General features: G+C 34.4%; 1 protein-coding gene across 7 annotated transcripts in view; it reads right to left on the minus strand.

Annotated features, from left to right (window-relative positions):
• The window catches only part of XRCC4 (X-ray repair cross complementing 4), a 361,931-nt gene that overhangs the window by 243,399 nt on the left and 98,012 nt on the right, over positions 1 to 20,520 (minus strand). For all 7 annotated transcript variants that reach the window (XM_082624078.1, XM_082624077.1, XM_082624079.1 and 4 more), the window contains exon 4: positions 2,483 to 2,649. In XM_082624078.1, the coding sequence (XP_082480204.1) occupies positions 2,483 to 2,649 (167 nt within the window). The remainder of the gene's footprint in view (positions 1 to 2,482; positions 2,650 to 20,520) is intronic.

Consider the following 20,520-nt stretch of genomic DNA (forward strand, 5'->3'; position numbering starts at 1 on the left):
TATAAGCACACATGTATATGACTGCTTTTTGCTCATATAATATCCTATTGTGTATTAAATATATTTCAGACCTATGTACCATAGCTTCTAAGGGAATTCTCAGCACCTATTTTGTGCCCCACACCCCCACTCTCCCAGGCACACATAGTCTTGAACAATGATAAGGAAGAAATGATTGGATCATGAATGGACAGATATAAGACTAATCAGAAGCAGCACAGGAAACTGAACTGTGACCAGGCCTAATGAGATGACCTCAACTCTACTATCTATGTGGTCAGTTACCTAACTCACTATGTTTGTATCCTATTTCTAATCTCTCTAAAGACTCTTGATCAGTACTACTGCCTTATGGAAGCAGGAGCTGTAAATCCTTTACTCATTTCCCAGTGTACTAAGGCTCTGGAGAGGGAACACTTCAGGAAATACTGCTTGGCCACGACCAAGGTGTATTTACAGTTCTTTAAAATGGCCACTTTCTCTGTGATAGGAAAGAAAACCAAATTTGGAAAATAGATAAATCTACTAATCCAACATCTAGAATACAACCAAGAGCCTAGAATTCTCTGGAATGGATTTTGTTTCCTCTGTTTGAAGGGCCACTCCAAGGGCACACATCTTCAATTCCTGAAGAAGATATGTGATCCAGTATTTACAAAAAAAAAAAAAGAATAGCTGGAGCATAAGACTGGTGATAAGCTACATGGCTATGCTTTTGATCAAATAGGTAACTTTTTGCCACAATAACACAAAAGAATTTTCTGGGTAATTCAGAAATAGCAAATCAAGCATCCGTGGGGCACATATTATATATACCCTCATATGCTGTTTTACAGCACAAGGTATATTTGTCTCCACTGTCTCATCTTTGTTCCCTGCTGCTTTCCATCCTATGGCAGTGTTGTTGAATACTGATGAGATAATACCTCTTTCAACCTCTGGCAGACATTTTAAAGCAATTTGCTCAAGTACCAAGTACCCAGTCTGCATTTTTGTGGGCAATTTGTGAATCAAATTTCCAATCATCCTGAGGGTATTTTGAGTTTTTAATATAATGGCTTATCACGACCAGAGTACGTCTCATTTCATTTGATTTATTTTGTATATAAAATAGAAAAACACACCCAAACTACTGACATGAGCCCCAAAACATGCTTTCTAGAACAAATATTTGATATTAATTCATAGGAACATGAATTTTAAAGAGAAAGTTAAAGAGAAACGCTAAATTATTTTTCTGTATGGTTTCCTAACATTTATATAATTTTGATTTGGTCTAATCACTTTCTATAATTGGAGATAAAAATTAATTCAAAACTAAAAGAAAACAAGATACTTTATTAATGTAATAAATGAGAGCCAAATAGAACCAAGTTTTAGGTGATAGGTGTTAAGTTGATGCCTTGCATTAATTAATAAATATAAGTAAATGTATAGAAACAATTTCCTCTAGTCAACCTCATTTTCACATACATATATTGATGATGATAAAACCCTTCACGTTTTTCATGCACTCCCCCATATACTTACTAATGTCCATAAAGAACAATCTTAGTGAGTGCCCTAAAAAGACCCTAAATTGGATAAATGTTCTTATGTTTTAGAGCAACTGGTTTGAATGGAAGATAAAAAATCTACTTTACATACTGGATGTAATAATAATAATTATTATTTTATATATTCTACATAATTATTTCAAATGTTGCAATGTATATATATACAAATGCATGCATATTATATTAATATATCTTTATAGAGATACAAATATTCAGAACATATATTTTATTTTCTTCAAACATCTTTTACATAATAGAGTAATACACGCTACACCCTGGACCAGCCTAGATTATGATATAGTTGAGAAAATGCATAATTGAGAAGATAGGTCACTTTCTTCTTCATCGTTTAAAAGATAAGGAGAAAATCAGGAAAATAAAGACTTTCAAATGTCTTATCCAGTAGTAACAACTACTTCTTTTTAAAATGCTGATAGTATGAATTTTCAATCAATCAGCAAAAATAAGTCTTTATTAGGAACCAAACACAAACTTCACCTGAAATAGATGCCATTCATAAAAAGATTCCAAATAAGGAATCAACTATGCTTATTTATATTTCATGTCTTTTTTATTCATTATTAATCTTATAACTTGAAGTCAATTAATCCTTATAAACATCAACTTCTTAAACTTTGATTAGTATTAATGGGTTCTGATTCTCATTGTCCAATTACTCCTTATTGTTATTAGTTTGCCGGTGCCACCAAATACTAAGGACCTAAAAGTGTTAATGTACTCATATAATGTACAATAATGACCAATAATTTAGTTTAATCATATTAAGCAAAGGTATAATTAATGACAGATTTCATTTTAAATATATGCTAGTCTACATATATTATAAATGTATAAATCATTAACTTATAGCTACAATGATATAAAGAACTTAGTGTTTTTATGATACAAGCACATTATGCACACACCGTCCTTGGACATCATTCCAGTCTCTCAGAAGCCTTTCATTTTCTTTCTGCAGGTGCTCATTTTTGGCTTGGTTTTCTGCAGTGGTGTCCAGGCAATGACAAATAAGTTCTCTAATGACCTCAGCTGGGTTTGCAACTTTCTGTAGGTTGAAGGAACCAAGTCTGAACTAGGATGAAAGGAAAACATGATTAGCTTTGGGGGAGAATATCAAGTTTGAGTGGCCCAGTTTTAAATACACATATTTTCTTCTGAGGGGAAAAAGGTAAAAGATTTAAATCTAGAGCATTTACCATATATAAATACAATGAACAAAATTACTGGGCAATTTCCTACTTTCTTACTAAAGCTTATCATATAAATCAACATATAACCTAAGAATAATTCTTTTTAAGTGGTAAGTCATTCCCCCACCTCCTAGCAGCAAAGAAAACAACATAAATACCATATAAGCATACTACCATCTGTTTGCTACTACCTAATTTAAGTCACTATGCTCAGAATAAGGAAAGAAATTATACATGAAGACTCTTTTTTTCTTTTTTTTGGCCATGTGGCATGCATGCAGGATCTTCGTTCCCTGACTAGGGATCAAACCTGTGCCCCCTGCAGTGGAAGCGTAGAGTCTTAACCACTGGACCACCAGGGAAGTCCCTACATGAAGATTCTTAACTCTAGTTTCTGTTAGTACTGATGGTAAAATCAAATAACTGACAGAAGCTACTTGTGAAGAGAAAAATTTTTGTAATATCTAAGAAAAATATAAAAAACAGGTTTTAAAAAACAGGTTTTAAAAAACAGATAAAGGAGTAATGACTGTTACCAGGTTTATCAAAAACCAACAATTTATTACTATAACTTATAAATAATAATGTCACATGTCAAACTTGAGTACTTTTGCATAAAGGTAAGACATAAAAATATCTTAATTCCTCTGTTAGAGGGCACTACAAAATAAAACAGTGTAATACAATTTTATTATAGTTAAGGAATTCTGAAAGGAACACAGGCTCTCCTCATTTGGTAGATAAAGATACTGAAACACAATGATTTACTAATAACTATAATGTCCTTACTATTAAAATGAGAATTATTGTAACTAAAATAAGCTTTTAAATGACAATTATAATTATATAGCCACCATACCTTATAATTGAAGTATAACTCAAGCATAGCACAAATACAAATTAATCTAATCATCACCAAAATGGAACTATTATTATATCCATTTTATAGATTAGTAAAGTGAGGTTCAGAGTAGTTATCTAATATATTGAAGGAATAAAATCAAGATCCTACTATACTATCCTGTTACACTGTTTCCTGACATAAATGAGTATGCTAAACAAACAAGTAAGAGGAAGAATTAGGTTCAGAACCTATACATAATTCTGAAGAGATATTTTAAAGGCATTAAGTAGGTGGCAAAATTGAGAGTACAAAAGGGTTTTTTTGGTTTTGTGTTGTTGTTTGTCTCCTGGATCAGTAATTTCTATTATGGCATTCACTAATAGGAATATTTCTAAAATGTCTTGCTTGTAAAGGAGTATTTCTATAAATATGTTACATACAGATTGAGAAATATTTAACAGTGATTGATAATTCTGAGACAAATCACTGTTAGTCAATTTACAAATAAAACTAAAAGTCACTACAGTAAAAATTCAATGTTTGCAATCTGAGTGGCAATTTATAAAACATTTCAGTTAATTCCTATAATTTAGAAGCATTTAGTTGTTTAACCCCACACAGTAAACTTTTCTGGGTGAATTATATTTACCAATTTATTTAAAATTTTCAGATCGAAAACACAGGTAGATGTTTTACTTAATATATTAGAAACCCTGTGAAAAGAGTTAAACACTGACAATTCCGAGGTGTTGAAAAACATTTATATATACTTTCTTAAAATGTAAAGGAAAACAAAGGATATTTACATTCTTGTATTATAGGCACATTTTAGAGGACTGAATAGTACTGGTTTAGTCACAAAGAAATTGTGTATGTATTTGTGTAATTTTTTTTTGAAATCCGAGGCGGTCACAATGTCTTCTTAATCTTTTAATTTGTTTTATCTGTTTTATCTCACCTCTTTCTCTTTCTTAACAAAATGGGAATCAGATTAAGAAAAATTGTCCTTTATTTCAATATTTCAATAAGTACATCCAGTTGTGTAGATAGATAAATAAAACCTAAATTAGAGCTGAATTCTAATTTTAATAGTAAAATTATTATTTTAAAATAGTATAATTATTATTATTAAACCTTTACCCAAAAGAGACTTGGAAAAATTCTAAGAATTTTGAAATTATTTCAGACTATTTGTCACATCTGATTTATTTCTCTTATACTTAGAATCAAATAGCCAAAAACATTTGCATATAAGTGCATATAATGAGTCCATTTAACAAGTATATAAGTTTCAATAGGAAAGTTTTATCTATGTAAAGAATATATAAATTGAAAGTAAATTTGAGCAATAACCTTTTAAAGCTTCTCTTATGCAAACAAACATACAAAAAATAAAGATTAGCTGTAGAATATTACTTTTTTGAGTCGATACAGAAGAAAAAATAAGCTTATTTTATCTTTAGACAATAGATTACATTATCAGTAAAACATAAACCCACACCATGATTTTGTATTCTCGCATTATCACAATTGTCAGGAAGCTTTGACTAAGATGGACATTTTTAGAAAGAAAAGAGTTTTTCATCACTTGGAAGTTTCAACAATGTCAAATGGATAAGGATCCATTATCCATTTCAAAGTGTGATATTCAGGATCACAAGCTGATCCTGAATACAGTAATCAGTAAAATACAATGCATAGGTAATCACAAGTCTAGCCCCCTAACATTCTATTTTAGATGGCAAAAGAAAAAGGGAATAATTTTAAATCACTAATAACAAGAAACTTCTTTCAAAATAACATTCAAATCCTTATATCCAAAATTCCAAAAGAGAATTCTTTTTTTTTTACATCTTTATTTGAGTATAATTGCTTTAGAATGGTGTGTTAGTTTCTGCTTTATAACAAAGTGAATCAGTTATACATATACATATATCCCCATATCTCCTCCCTCTTACATCTCCCTCCCATCCTCCCTATCCCCCTCTAGGTGGTCACAAAGCACTGAGCTGATCTCCCTGTGCTATGCGGCTGCTTCCCACTAGCTATCTATTTTACGTTTGGTAGTGTATATATGTCCATGCCACTCTCTCTTTGTCACAGCTTCCCCTTCCCCTTCCCCATATCCTCAAGTCCATTCTCAAACGAGAATTCTTAAATTTCTTCTTGGCTATTCGGTATAGAATAAACTTAAAATGTCATTTCCTCTTAAGAGTAGGCAAGTATTTTTCAGTTTCTATTTTTTCTAATTATATTCACTAGTTTGGGGTCCTTTAACAGGCGTGAACATCTGTTATTCCAAACAATAAAAATAATCAAGAAGTATTTAAAACTCAATCCAAGAAAAATATTTTACTTGAGATATTTGCTTATTTTGTAGAAAAATTCTGGAATGTATGAGAGAGTGAGTCTGCTGGACCATCCTGTCTGTATGGTTCAGAGCCAAGGCAGGAAGCACCCTTCCACTCTCACTACCTCTGTTCCAGCCTGTCTACCTCATAGATGCAAGGGACCACACGCCCATGTGAACTGCATTTATAGAAGGGCCTCAAATCAGGCCTAATGAGTTGAGAAGCATAAAATACTTTTGTGCTCTAACTCTATATTCAGCCCATCTTTATACCATCCCTCAAATGAAGTGACAACTTTAGAAAAGTATTGTTTTTAAAACTAGCAAATTCCAACAAAAGTTACACTGTATGTTTTTGTCAATTTAAAAATCTTTTACTTTAGTTTTTTGTTGGACATGTAAGGCTATTAACACAGATGTTCTTTATTAGTTCTGTAATTTCAAAATAATCTGCAATATGAAATCAGGACTTCAAATGAGTCAGAAACCACAAATTAAAGACATTTTGAAAGTATATCTCTTCTTTAGAGGCATGGGCAAAAATAAATTTCTTTCTTGTAGTTAGTTCTCAAGATCGTATGGAGAATTCAGTGTACACAGACCTATACTAAGCATCTCATTCAGTCTATAATCTAAGATTTTAAGCTATGTTTTTATTTTTCCATGTAAAAAAAAGTTGAAAACAATTAACTTCTTAAATACTGGTAATCATAGTAGGTTGCGCTAGTTGACTCTAAACTGTCATTATTTTAACTAGCAAAACAGATAGCATCTTTGATCTGATCTGCATTAAAAATTCTCAATTTCAGAAAACTTATCCATTTTCTTTAGCCAGGCTTTTATTCTGGATACCTATCTGTCAATTCTTTAAATCCAAGATTAAATGGCACACCCCCTTACTCATCACTTCAAAGTCCAGATCAAATTCTCTTTAACTACTTTAGCCTACATTGGCTTCTCTGTTCTTGATACTTCAGAGTTTGTCTCACACAATTTTTCACTCAGTTTCATCCTCCCCATATTTTTCTCTTGTTGTTTCAGAAATGCAGTCTTTTCCTTTAAATTTCTACCTCTTTGAGGTCAGAGACCCTATCTTATGTCTTCCTTAGTCTCCACAGTGTCTTATACAGTTCTAGACATATATTAAGTGCTCAATAAAGACGAATTTTTAAAAATTGCAATGATCCTTATTAATAAGAGAATACAATTATAATGTGGCAGGTAAAGGAAATAATTGGGACAGTGATTCTCTGAATACAAATTAAGAAATATTTTAATCTGTTTAAGGATGTAACAGTTTTATTTTATTGAATAGTATAATTTCAACCAAAAGGGCATGGTTAAAATATTGCATAATAGCTCTCAATACTGTGATAATACATAAGTTTATAAAAACCTAAAAACATACTTTTTTTTTAAAGAATGTATAAAGTTATATATGTACTCAGTTATCAGGTTCTTTGGAGTGGCCAAACAGATAAAAGAGAATATATAGTATTGGTAAAATACACTAACTAAACACTAATTCCAGGGGAATTGTCTATGGTCATTCCAAATGTTTCTGGGGATAGGAGGATTATCAAGGTGTGAGTTGATACTCTGCTAAGAATATATCAACTAAAGAGCTGAATTTTGATATGTTATCAAAGTAGTCTAAATAACCTTACAAAATTAATCTTCGTTACTGTCCTGGGAACCAAGATGTAAAGCTAAAGGAAAAGGAGGAATAAAGATATTTTGATGTGATTCCTAGGCAATAATGGTCAGATAGGAACTCCTTTTTTTTCAGTATGTGTTTTAAAATTTATTAGTATTAAAAGAAAAGTTTAGCTGTGTCTAGATATGTATACACTAAAAAAGTAAAGCCTATTCAATTATAGTTTGTAATACAGGATATTTTGTCTATTGTAGACAAATACATAGTTGTAAATATACCATTGTTGTAATACATAGTTGTAAAATTCTAGTAATAAAGGAAATCAGTCAAGTTATGTAGTAAAAAAGAAACTAAACTGTATTACTTTGGCCTAGTTATGTTAATCATCAACTGTAAGTATTTTGAATCAACTATTTTTTACTAAGATCTTAGTATCATGAACTCTTTGGTTTTGTGACCTGCCGAAATGTTATTTTAGATTTAAATAAAAAATATTACAAATGAATCTTCTAAAGCAGTGACATACCTAGGTTGACAACTGGTCACATTTAACTTCCAAGGTAGCTAGAACTGAGAAAAGAATACTGATAAGGACTTTCTAAACAGATAAGAGAGCTTTATTGTGAGACTATTAATCTCACCTTTCCAACTATTTTCTTGACCAAATTTCTTAAAGCTTATTTAACAAGGTTTAAATATCTCAAGATGATTATATGATCAAACAAGGCTCTGCGTATGCAGAGTTGTAGATCTGTAGATCCTATAGGTTCTTACAATCAAAATGCAATCATCTAAAAGTGAAAATACACTGAGCTCTAATTATAGGGATAAAAATTATTAGATTTTAAGGCCATGCTATATGCTTTAATATATTAAGTACCATCTAAGAATTATTTGGTATTCATAATTGCAAAATTCATTGTGGGAGTCAGAGAATCCTTGAGAATGAAAAGCCCAAAGGTTCACGTGATAAGAGTATCTCAGAAGTTACTTTTACTTTGAATGACTGTAAATGTTCATTCCATTATGTTTTGAAATAGAGGTGATGAGCCTTTTGGTTCATGGAAAATATAGTAAAAACTAGAAGACTTATCTGGTCTAATTAGGGGTTATAATTAACAATGAAAATTTTTACTATACATGGATTTAGAATCAACTAAAAGTTAACTGAATTGGGGGTCGTGGGGTAGGTAGAAGGCAGGGGTTGCCGATTATTTGCCTGTTACTTTAATTTTGATATTAGGTTCTGATAAAGAAATATTGCCTTGGATTTCCTGACACTCTACTAGATCTCATAATATTCATCTAATCATATCTTCATAGTATGCTTCTCTGTCTTCCACTTAGAGCCTAAATGGTAATATTTCTTGGAATGGTCCCTTGACATACTTCTGTCTTCCACTTAGAGCCTATATGGTAATATTTCTTGGAATGGTCCCTTGACCTACTTCTCTTTTTTCTCTGTAGAGTTTTAGGGTTATCCACAATCACAGCTTCCATTATTACAGATAAGCTGAAAACTGCCAAACGTGTATCTACAGGTGGTACCTCTCCTAAAGTCCAGACTTCTATAAACATTTAACTCATTTTTGGAGTGATGTCACCAGTATGTCCTATACAGACCTGAAACTTCAAATGCTAAGACAGAATTCATTGTCCATCTCTCTCACTACTAAACTAACTCCTCCCTGTACTTTCCATTAGACATTCATTCAGTTACATTTGGGTAGTCTAGTGGGTGAACATGGACAATTATCATAGCATTACAATATTAACTTTTTTTCTTGTACTAGTCTGAAAGCTGCAAAGGGATAGGGGCTACATATTACTCAAATTAGTATCCCCATTCTTACATGGTTAAACATAGAATGTATTCATTCCTTCATTTATCAGACTTTCTGAGTGTGTACTATATGTTAAGCATTGGAGATACTGTTGTGAACAAGAAAAACAATGTGTCCAATCTCTTGGACCTTATATTTTAGTAGAGGAGGCTGATGATGCCAAATGATCAAATAATAATTTCACACAGTTGTAAATTCAATGAAGAAAATAAAATGAGTCATAAGATAGCTACTAGAGGGCAGAGTATGCTTAGATATAGTGGTCAGGGAACAATCCTTGCAAAAACTGAGGTAGAGAACAGAGACGAGATTGGAAAGGTATACAGGAGAGTAGACCATATAGGATTTTGTAGGCCACAGTAACAAGTTCAGAACTTATTCTAAGAAAAAGCCATCAGAAGATTACAGGCAGAAAAACAAGTGCTTACAGAATACTCAGCATTTCCTCTAAGATTGCCCCCGATTATCCCAACCTCCTGGTACTCAGGCCCCATGTAATTCCCTCTGCCTGAGTGTGGGCAGGTCTCTGACTTGCTTCTAACTAAGAGAATATGGCAAAAGTGACACATATCAGAATTTCAGACAAACTAAAAACAAACAAAGAAGCATAAAAAATATACTAGGAATTTGGTTTGGAATTACACTCATTTTCAAGTTATTTTATAAGGAATTAACTTATTTCCAACATGAATTACAGTGTAATTTCTCCATTCAGGACCACTGCATTTCTTTATCTAATCAAGGGTTATTTTTATATCCTTTGGTTAAGTTTCTCATTGTTAATTTTTTGTTCGTTTCTATTTTCATTTAAAAAAATTTTTATTGAAGTATAGTTGATTTACAATGTCATGTTAGTTTCAGATGTATAACATAGTGATTTGATATTTTTACAGATTATACTCCACTTAAAGTTATTATAAAATATTGACTGTATTCCCTGTGCTGTACATTATATCCTTGTATCTTATTTATTTTATACCTCTTAGTTTGTATCTCTTAATCCCCTTCTCCTATCTTGCTCCTTCCCTCAATCCCTCTTCTCCACTGGCAACCACTAGTTTGTTATCTGTATCTGTTGAGTCTGTTTCTGATTTGTTACATTCATTCATGTTTTATTTCTTAAATTCCACATTTAAGTGAACACATGTAGTATTTGTTTTTCTCTGTCTGATTTACTTCACTAAGCATAATATCCTCCAAGTCCATCCATGCTGTTGCAAATGGCAAAAATTCACTCTTTTTATGGCTGAGTAATATTCCAGTGTGTGTGTGTGTGTGTGTGTGTGTGTGTGTGTGTGTGTGTACCATATCTCCTTTACCCATTCATCTCTTGATGGAAACTTAAATTGCTTCCATATCCTGGTTATTGTAAATAATGCTGCTGTGAACACTGGGATGCATATATCTTTTCAAAGTAGTGTTTTCGTTTTCTTTGGATATACACCCAAGAGTAGAATTGCTGAATCAGATGGTAGGTCCATTTTTAGTTTATTGAGGAATGTACATACTCTTATATCCATAGTGGCTGTACCAATTGCTTATTTTTTAATCAAACTCCCTACACTGTAGCGGATAAGACTCCCAAATGATGTGTAGGTAGAAATATGAATGTAACTGCCTACTTAGTAGTCTTATTTTTTGTTATTTTGAATTCCTTGGTCATATCAAAAGGATTGTATGGTATTTGGGAAAGTTAGCAGTCTCTATTTTAGAATCCCAATACTGACATTTATTTGAAGTGGGTCGTGAACAAGCAAATATAACCACTGTATTCAAAATAATGACTTATCCTATAAGACATTCATGAACACAATCTAAGGGCTGGGCATGAAGGATTTTACAAATAAGCCACAACAGAAATAATACCAAACGGCACAAAAAACTCCACTCTCTTAAGTTAGTTTGATATTGATTTGTCTTCTAAAAACGGTTGATTACTTTAACACAGTAGCATTCCAGAGTGAGTATGACAGAGAAAAATCTCACTGGGGCTGGAATCACTGTGTGCTATTGCTTAGCTCCTAAGGCCTCATAGAAACAATAAGCAAGCCAACACTGGGGAAAAAAAAACTTACAATATGATAAAATATCTACTATGAGATACTTAGGAAATATATCTTAATAAGACATAGTACAAAATATCATGGACTATTTATTTCTGAATTTAAACCAGTTTACACTGTTTAGTAACAACTGCTTAGGTCTCTCTAACATTCTCTAGGAAAATTAAATGAAAACAATAGAATCTTACATTTTTTTCTGATTATGAATCCTGGACTTTCATCAGTTAAAAATTACAGAAACTTAAAGCCAACCTCCACTCTCCCAATCCCAAAGCACTGAACTATATATATTTCATGAAACACCTTGACTAGTTAAAAGGCATTATATTGACATTAGAAATTTTTGGAAACAAACAAAGAAAATCATAAACACTTATTGTGTTAACTATAACTGCATTTCCTTAAAATCAGTTATCATAAACTAGTAAACTCAAAAGGGGTGATCTTTAAAAAGCCATAGAAGTACCAACTAGGATTTTAAAATCCTAGTTTAAATGAAATGATAAAATATAGGAATCCAGAAAAAATATGTCCATTTTTTGTTTGGTATATGAATTTCTTTCAAAAAAAATCTCACAAAGCTTAATAACTGTCTTTTTAAACTATGGATTAAAAAATTCCATCTTGGCGGAATCAAGATGGCGTACTAGGAGGACACGGAATTCGCGCCTCCTCATGACTAGGGCACCTACCAGGCACCGGTGGGGGATCACAGACACCTAAGGGGATGGGAGGAACCCCCAGAGTAGGTCACCAGGTAGGACGTGAGGTGTGGGGGGAGTGAAGGGGGAGAAGTGGAGGCGGGATGGGACTGGAGGCCCTGAGGGGCAGATGCGGGAGGGGAAGGGATCCCACACCTGAAGGGGGAAATTGGGGAACCATTGGGAGGGCAGAGGATCAAAAGGGAGAGTGACCAGGTTTCCCCTGCCCACTTGGACTCCCAGGAACCTGCTGAGATCCCAAGCCTGATCCTCTGCCCACCTAGGCTCCCTCCAGCCGAACGGGTCCTGAGGGAGTGGGAGGGAGAGGAGGGGGAGCAAAAGTAAAGGCCAGACCCCCGGGACCGGCACCCCTGAGGGGCGGCTGGGGAAGGGAAGGAGTTCCTACACCCAGCGGGACCCACCCACGGTTAGGGGTCCGGCGGTGACGGGGAGACCCTGGGGGAGATGGTGGGGGAGGGGTGCAAAGGAACGGAAGGGAACGGGGCCTGTGCTTTCCCTGTCCACTTAGGCAACGGGAAGCCTGTTGGGCTCCAGGACCTAATCCTCTGCCCTTGGAGCCTCCCTCCTGCCACACAGAGCCCAAGCCCCGCCCCTACACCCACCCACCCAGTGCCCTACCTCTACACTCGGAGACCCCCTCCAACGCTGGGCCTAAACCCCACCCACACACCCCACCCAGGGCCCTACCTCCAAACTCCAGAACTCCGAACTCCACAATCCAAAGGCCCTCCTTTCAACACGCTACCTCTCCCCTTCTGTGTAGGTCCTAAGCAGAGACCGCGCCGCACACTCAACCATCACCCCTCCACCCGCCTAGGTTCTTTGCCACCCAAAACCCTGCCCCTGCCTAAGTTCCACCCCCTGCCTAAACTCTGCCCCTATAGCCAAGGCTTTTTTTTTTTTTTTCCTCTTTTAGATTGGGGTTGCTTTATCTTATTGATTCATTGTTGTTGATTCGTTTATAAACCTTTCACTTTTCTAATTTTATTTTTATACTTTGTTAGTGATCTCTCCTTCTGGCTTGTTCTCCGCCCCCTCCCCCTTTATTTTTCTTTTTCCTGTTGTGGTTTTTTCTTACCTTGTTGCAATTGTTTCAATTATAGTTTTATTTTTCTAATTTATTTTTTATCTTTCTAATTTTATTTTGTTTTTTATTCTTTGATATTGTACTGCTCCTTCTTTTTTCTTCCTTTTTCCTTTTTTTTCTTTTTTTTCACAGTGCCATGAAGCTTGCAGGATCTTGGTTCCGAGGCCACAGGTGGGGCCCAGGCTCCTGTGGTGGGAGCTCGACTCCAAACTGCTGGACTGAGAACCTCAGACCCCAGGGAATATCAATCGGAGTGAGGCCTCCTGGAGGCCCTCATCTCAGCACGAAGAGCCAGCTCTATCCAACTGCCTGCAAACTCCACTGCTGGATGTCTCAGGCCAAACAACCAGTAAGACAGGAATATACCACCACCCATTAAAAAAAAAAAAAAAAAGAAACGACAAAAATATTTGTTCAGGATGAAGGAGCAAGGTAAAAACCTACATGACCAAATAAATGAAGGCAAAATAGGCAAGCGGCCTGAAAAACAATTCAGAGTAATGACAGTAAAGATAATCCAAAAACTCAGAAACAGAATATAGAAAATACAAGAAACTTTTAAGAAGGATCTAGTAGAACTAAAAAGCAAACAAACAGTGATGAACAACACAATTACTGAAATTAAAAATACTCTACAAGGAATCAATAACAGAATAACTGAGCCAGAAGAATGGATAAGTGACCTGGAAGATAAAATGGTGGAAATAACTGCCAGGGAGCAGAATAAAGAAAAAAGAATGAAAAGAATTGAGGACAGTCTCAGAGACGTCTGAGACAACATTAAATGCACCAACACTCGAATTCTAGGGGTCCCAGAACAAGAAGAGAAAAAGAGTCTGAGAAAATACTTGAAGAGATTATAGTCGAAAACTCCCCTAATGTGGGAAAGGAAAGAGTCAATCAAGTCCAGGAAGCACAGAGAGTACCATACAGGATAAACCCAAAGAGAAACAAACCAAGACACATATTAATCAAAGTATCAAAAATTAAATACAAAGGAAAAATACTAAAAGAAGCAAGGGAAAAGCAACAAATAACATACAAGGGAATCCCCATAATGTTAACAGCTGATCGTTCAGCAGAAACTCTGTAAGCCAGAAGGGAGTGACAGGACATATTTAAAGTGATGAGAGGGAAAAACCTACAACCAAGATTACACTACCCAGCAAGCACCTCACTTAGATTTGACGGAGAAATTAAAACCTTTACATATGAGCAAAAACTAAGAGAATTCAGCATCACCAAACCAGCTTTACAGCAAATGCTAAAGGAACTTCTCTAGGCGGGAAACACAAGAGAAGGGAAACGCCTACAAAAACAAACCCAAAACAATTAAGAAAATGGTAATAGGAACATACATATCAATAATTACCTTAAATGTAAATGGATTTAATGCTCCAACCAAAAGTCATAGACTGGCTGAATGGATATAGAAACAAGACCTGTACATATGCTGTCTACAAGAGAAACACTTCAGACCTAGGGACACATACAGACTGAAAGTGAGGGGATGGAAAAAGATATTCCATGAAAATAGAAATCAAAAGAAAGCTGGAGTAGCAATTCTCATATCAGACAAAATAGACTTTAAAACAAAGACTATTACAAGAGAAAAAGAAGGACATTACATAATGATCAAGGGATTAATCCAAGGAGATATAACAACTGTAAATATTTATGCACCCAACATAGGAGCACCTCAATACATAAGGCAAATGCTAACAGCCATAAATGGGGAAATTGACAGTAACACTATCATAGTAGGGGACTTTAACATGCCACTTTCACCAACAGATCATCCAAAATGAAAATAAGGAAACACAAGCTTTAAATGACAGATTAAACAAGACAAACTTAATATTTATAAGACATTCCATCCAAAAACAACAGAATACACATTTTTCTCAAGTGCTCATGGAACAATCTCCAGGATAGACCATATCTTGGGTCACAAATCAAGTCTTGGTAAATTTAAGAAAATTGAAATCATATCAAGTATCTTTTCTGATTACAATGCTACAAGACTAGATATCAATTACAGGGGAAAAAACTGTAAAAACAAAACAAAACAAATGGAGGCTAAGCAATACATTACTAAATAACCAAGAGATCACTGAAGAAATCAAAGAGGAAATCAAAAAATTCCTAGAAACAAATGACAATGAAAACAAGATGACCCAAAACCTATGGGATGCTGCAAAAGCGGTTCTAACAGGGAAGTTTATAGCAATAAAATCCTACCTCAAGAAAGAAGAAAAATCCCAAATAAACAACCTAACTTTACACATAAAGCAATCAGAGAAAGAAGAACAACAACAAAAAAACCCCAAAGTTAGCAGAAGGAAAGAAATCATAAACATCAGACCAGAAATAAATTAAAAAGAAAGGAACGAAACAATAGAAAAGATCAATAAAACTAAAAGCTGGTTCTTTGAGAAGATAAACAAAATTGATAAACCATTAGCCAGACTCATTAAGAAAAAAAGGGAGAAGACTCAAATCAACAGAATTAGAAATGAAAAAGGAGAAGTAACAACTGACACTGCAGAAATACAAAGGATCATGAGAGATTACTACAAACAACTATATGCCAATAAAATGGACAAACTGGAAGAAACAGACAAATTCTAAGAAAAGCACAACCTTCCAAGACTGAATTGGGAAGAAATTGAAAATATAAACAGACCAATCACTAGCATTGAAATTGAAACGGTGATTAAATCTTTCAACAAACAAAAGCCCAGGCCCAGATGGCTTTACAGGAGAATTCTATCAAACATTTAGAGAAGAGCTAACACCTATCCTTCTCAAACGCTTCCAAAATATAGCAGAGGGAGAAACACTCCCAAACTCATTCTACGAGGCCACCATCACCCTCATAACAAAACCAGACAAAGATGTCACAAAAAAAGAAAACTACAGGCCAATATCTCTGATGAACATAGATGCAAAAATCCTCAAGTAAATACCAGCAAACAGAATCCAATAGCACATTAAAAGGATCATACACCATGATCAAGTGGGGTTTATCCCAGGAATGCAAGGATTCTTCAATATACGCAAATTAATCAATGTGATACACCATATTAACAAACTGAAGGATAAAAACAATATGATCATTTCAATAGATGCAGAAAAAACTTTCGACAAAATTCAACACCCATTTATAATAAAAACCCTCCAGAAAGTAGGCATAGAGGGAACTTACCTCAACATAATAAAAGCCATATATGACAAACCCACAGCAAACATCGTTCTCAATGGTGAAAAACTGAAACTGTTTTTGCTAAGATCAGAAACAATACAAGGTTGCCCACTCTCACCATTATTATTCAACATAGTTTTGGAGGTTAAGCCACAGCAATCAGAGAGGAAAAAGAAATAAAAGGAATCCAAATTGGAAAAGAAGAAGTAAAATTGTCACTGTTTGCAGATGACATGATACTATACATTGAGAACCCTAAAGATGCTACCACAAAACTACTAGAGCTAATCAATGAATTTGGTACAGTAGCAGGATACAAAATTAATGCACAGAAATCTCTTGCATTCCTATACACTAATGATGAAAAATCTGAAAAATAAATTAAGGAAACACTCCCATTTACCATTGCAGCAAAAAGAATAAAATAGCTAGGAATAAACCTAAGGAAACAAAAGACCTGTACTCAGAAAACTATAAGACACTGATGAAAAAAATGAAAGATGATACAAACAGATGGAGAGATATACTGTGTTCTTGGATAGGAAGAATCAACATTGGGAAAATGACTATACTACCCAAAGCAATCAACAGATTCAGTGCAATCCCTATCAAACTACCAATGGCATTTTTCACAGAACTAGAACAAAAAAACTGCACAATTTGTATCAAAACACAAAAGACCCCAAACAGCTAAAACAATCTTGAGAAAGAAAAATGGAGCTGGAGGAATTAGGTTCCTGGACTTCAGACTATACTACAAAGCTACAGTAATCAAGACAGTATGGTGCTGGCACAAAAACAGAAATATAGATCAATGGAACAGGATAGAAAGCCCACAGATAAACCCATGCACCTCTGGTCACCTTATCTTTGATAAAGGAGGCAAGCATATACAATGGACAACACACAGCCTGTTCAATAAGTGGTGCTCGGGAAACTGGACAGCTACATGTAAAAGAATGAAATTAGAACACTCCCTAACATCATATACAAAAATAATCTCAAAACGGATTAAAGACCTAAGGTCTTTAATTAAAGATTAAAGATTAAAGATAATTAAAGATTAAGGCCAGACACAATAAAACTCTTAGAGGAAAACACAGGCAGAACACTCTATGACATAAGTCACACCAAGATCCTTTTTGACCCACCACCTAGAGAAATGGTAATAAAAAAAAATAAACAAATGGGACCTAATGAAACTTCAAAGCATTTCCACAGGAAAGGAAACCATAAACAAAAAGACAACCCTCAGAATGGGAGAAAATATTTGCAAATGAAGCAACCAACAGAGGATTAATCTCCAAAATATACAAGCAGCTCATGCAGCTTAATATCAAAAAAAAAAAAAACCCACAACAATGCAATCCAAAAATGGGCAGAAGACCTAAATAGACATTTCTGCAAAGAAGTTATACAGATTGCCAACTAACACACAAAAAGATGCTCAACATCACCAGTTATTAGAGAAATGCAAATCAAAACTACAATGAGGTATCACCTCACACCAGTCAGAATGGCCATCATCCAAAAATAAACAAATAAATGCTGGAGAGGGTGTGGAGTAAAGGGAACCCTCTTGCACTGTTGGTGGGAATGTAAATTGGTACAGCCACTATGGAAAACAGTATGAAGGTTCCTTAAAAAACTAAAAATAGAACTACCATATGACCCAGCAATCCTACTACTGGGCATATACCCTGAGAAAACCATAATTCAAAGAGTCAGGTACCACAATGTTCACTGCAGCACTATTTACAATAGCCAGGATGTGGAAGCAAACTATGTGTCCATCGACAGTTGAATGGATAAAGAAGATGTGGCATACATATACAATGGAATATTACTCAGCCATAAAAGGAAACGAATGAGTTATTTGTAGTGAGGTGGATGGACCTAGAATCTGTCATACAGAGTGAAGTAAGTCAGAAAGAGAAAAACAAATACCATATGCTAACACACATATATAGAATCTAAAAAAAAAAAAAAAAAAGGTTCTATGAACCTAGGGGCAAGACAGGAATAAAGACACAGACGTAGATAATGGAGTTGAGGACACGGGGAGAGGGAAGGGTAAGCTGGGACGAAGTGAGAGAGTGGCATGGACATATATACACTACCAAATGTCAAACAGATAGCTAGTGGGAAGCAGCTGCATGGCACAGGGAGATCAGCTCGGTGCTCTGCGACCACCTAGAGGGGTGGGATAAGGAGGGTGGGAGGGAGATGCAAGAGGGAGGGGATATGGGGATATATGTCTGCATATAGCTGATGTATTTTGTTATACAGCAGAAACTAACACAACACTGTAAAGCAATTATACTCCAATAAAGATGTTAAAAAAATAATAATAAAAAAAATTCTTCTGTCAGGATTTTCATCCAAATATATTTACTAAGAATCCTAACAAGCATACTTATTATAATTTAATGGCAGATCTCTAAAAAACAAATTCCAATCTAAATTATTTATATAGAAAACTAGTAATATTTACTTTATTTCTTTATTGACATAGAGACAAGATAAAAAGAAATTATTGGTCTAAAAAACATTTTAAATTTTTCAAGGTAGTTTTTTTTAGGTGATAATTACCTAATAGGAAAACTGCCTGTAAAGTATAAAAATTAACAACTATTTTTAATGAGATTGAGAAGAATTGGAGAGTACAATGGATGGTAACCATGCATTGAACTGAATTTTCTCACAAAGAAAAATGTAATTAAAAGTTAACATTGAGATAGTTCTAGTTCAGCTAATAGCAAAGTAAGCTGTATTAGACTAAGCCCTCCTGGAGGTAACAATTATAAACTCTGACGCCCCCCCACACTTAAAAAAAAAAAAAAAGAACACCCAAGAAACAAAACCTATTTCAAGGACTGAAGAATGACAGAAAACAGGCAGCAACTAGAAAGTACTCAAATAGGGTGAGATCCATGTTTGTATGACTGTTCCTCACATGGCACTGTCCGGTCCTAGAGCTCATGTAGAACAAGTAGAGTCCTCTCTTCCTGACTTGAGGTGTCAAAGGATGGAATTCTGGGCTACACACACACACACACACACACACACACACACACACATAAGTAAATAGATGGAAAATAGGAGAGAAAATGAGAGGATCAGTACAGTACAGGATGAGTTAAAATCCACATAATAGAATTAGCCAAAAGAGACAACAAAACAGAGAAGGAATTTAAAAAGCAGAAGAAATACATGAACTGAAAGATTTAAATTTCCAATGGAAAGGGTCTACTAAGGTCCCAGCACTCTTAATCAAAAGAGGACTCATAGCAAGGCAAGGCATCATCAAATTTTAGAACATATGGGACAAAAAGAGAATCCTAAGAGATTACACAGCAATAAAATAGGTTACTTGTGAATGAGTTATAAGGAATTAGAATGGCATTGGATTTCCATGGCAATGTTGGATACCAGAAGTCAATGAATTAATGTCCTCAAAATAATAAAGACATGTTCAGAGAATATGTTTCACCACTCAATGTGATGAAATAAATCAAATTATATTTCTCTGGGGCTAATCGTAATAAATTCAGATTTTGAGCTCTGGATCTAACACTAAAGTAGTACAAGGAATATATGAAATATGGTCAATAAGTTTCTGTAGAATCCTACATGAAGACTTGAAATTCAATTAAATATTCTTTCTTTAGTTCCTACCATGTATATGTACAAGGCAATCTACATTACAGAAAGATGAACCAGATAGAATATCTGCTTTACATAAATGTAAAGAGGGTAGTAGTATTTTATAAGGCCTACAATGTTAGTAGATTAATTTTAGAAAAATTGATACAAACTATAATACTACAACCATGAATTTTCAGCCTTTAAAAGCTCAAAGTGTAAATGTAGCCAGACAAAAATGTCAAAATATTGCAGTAGTAAAATTACTGTTTTCAATGAAATAATGTCATTACTAGATGAAATACCAAGTGTTTTGTGGTAATTATGTAAATAAGT

Source organism: Mesoplodon mirus (assembly GCF_964341445.2).
Source record: "Mesoplodon mirus genome assembly, chromosome: 5".
NCBI lineage: Eukaryota > Metazoa > Chordata > Mammalia > Artiodactyla > Ziphiidae > Mesoplodon > Mesoplodon mirus.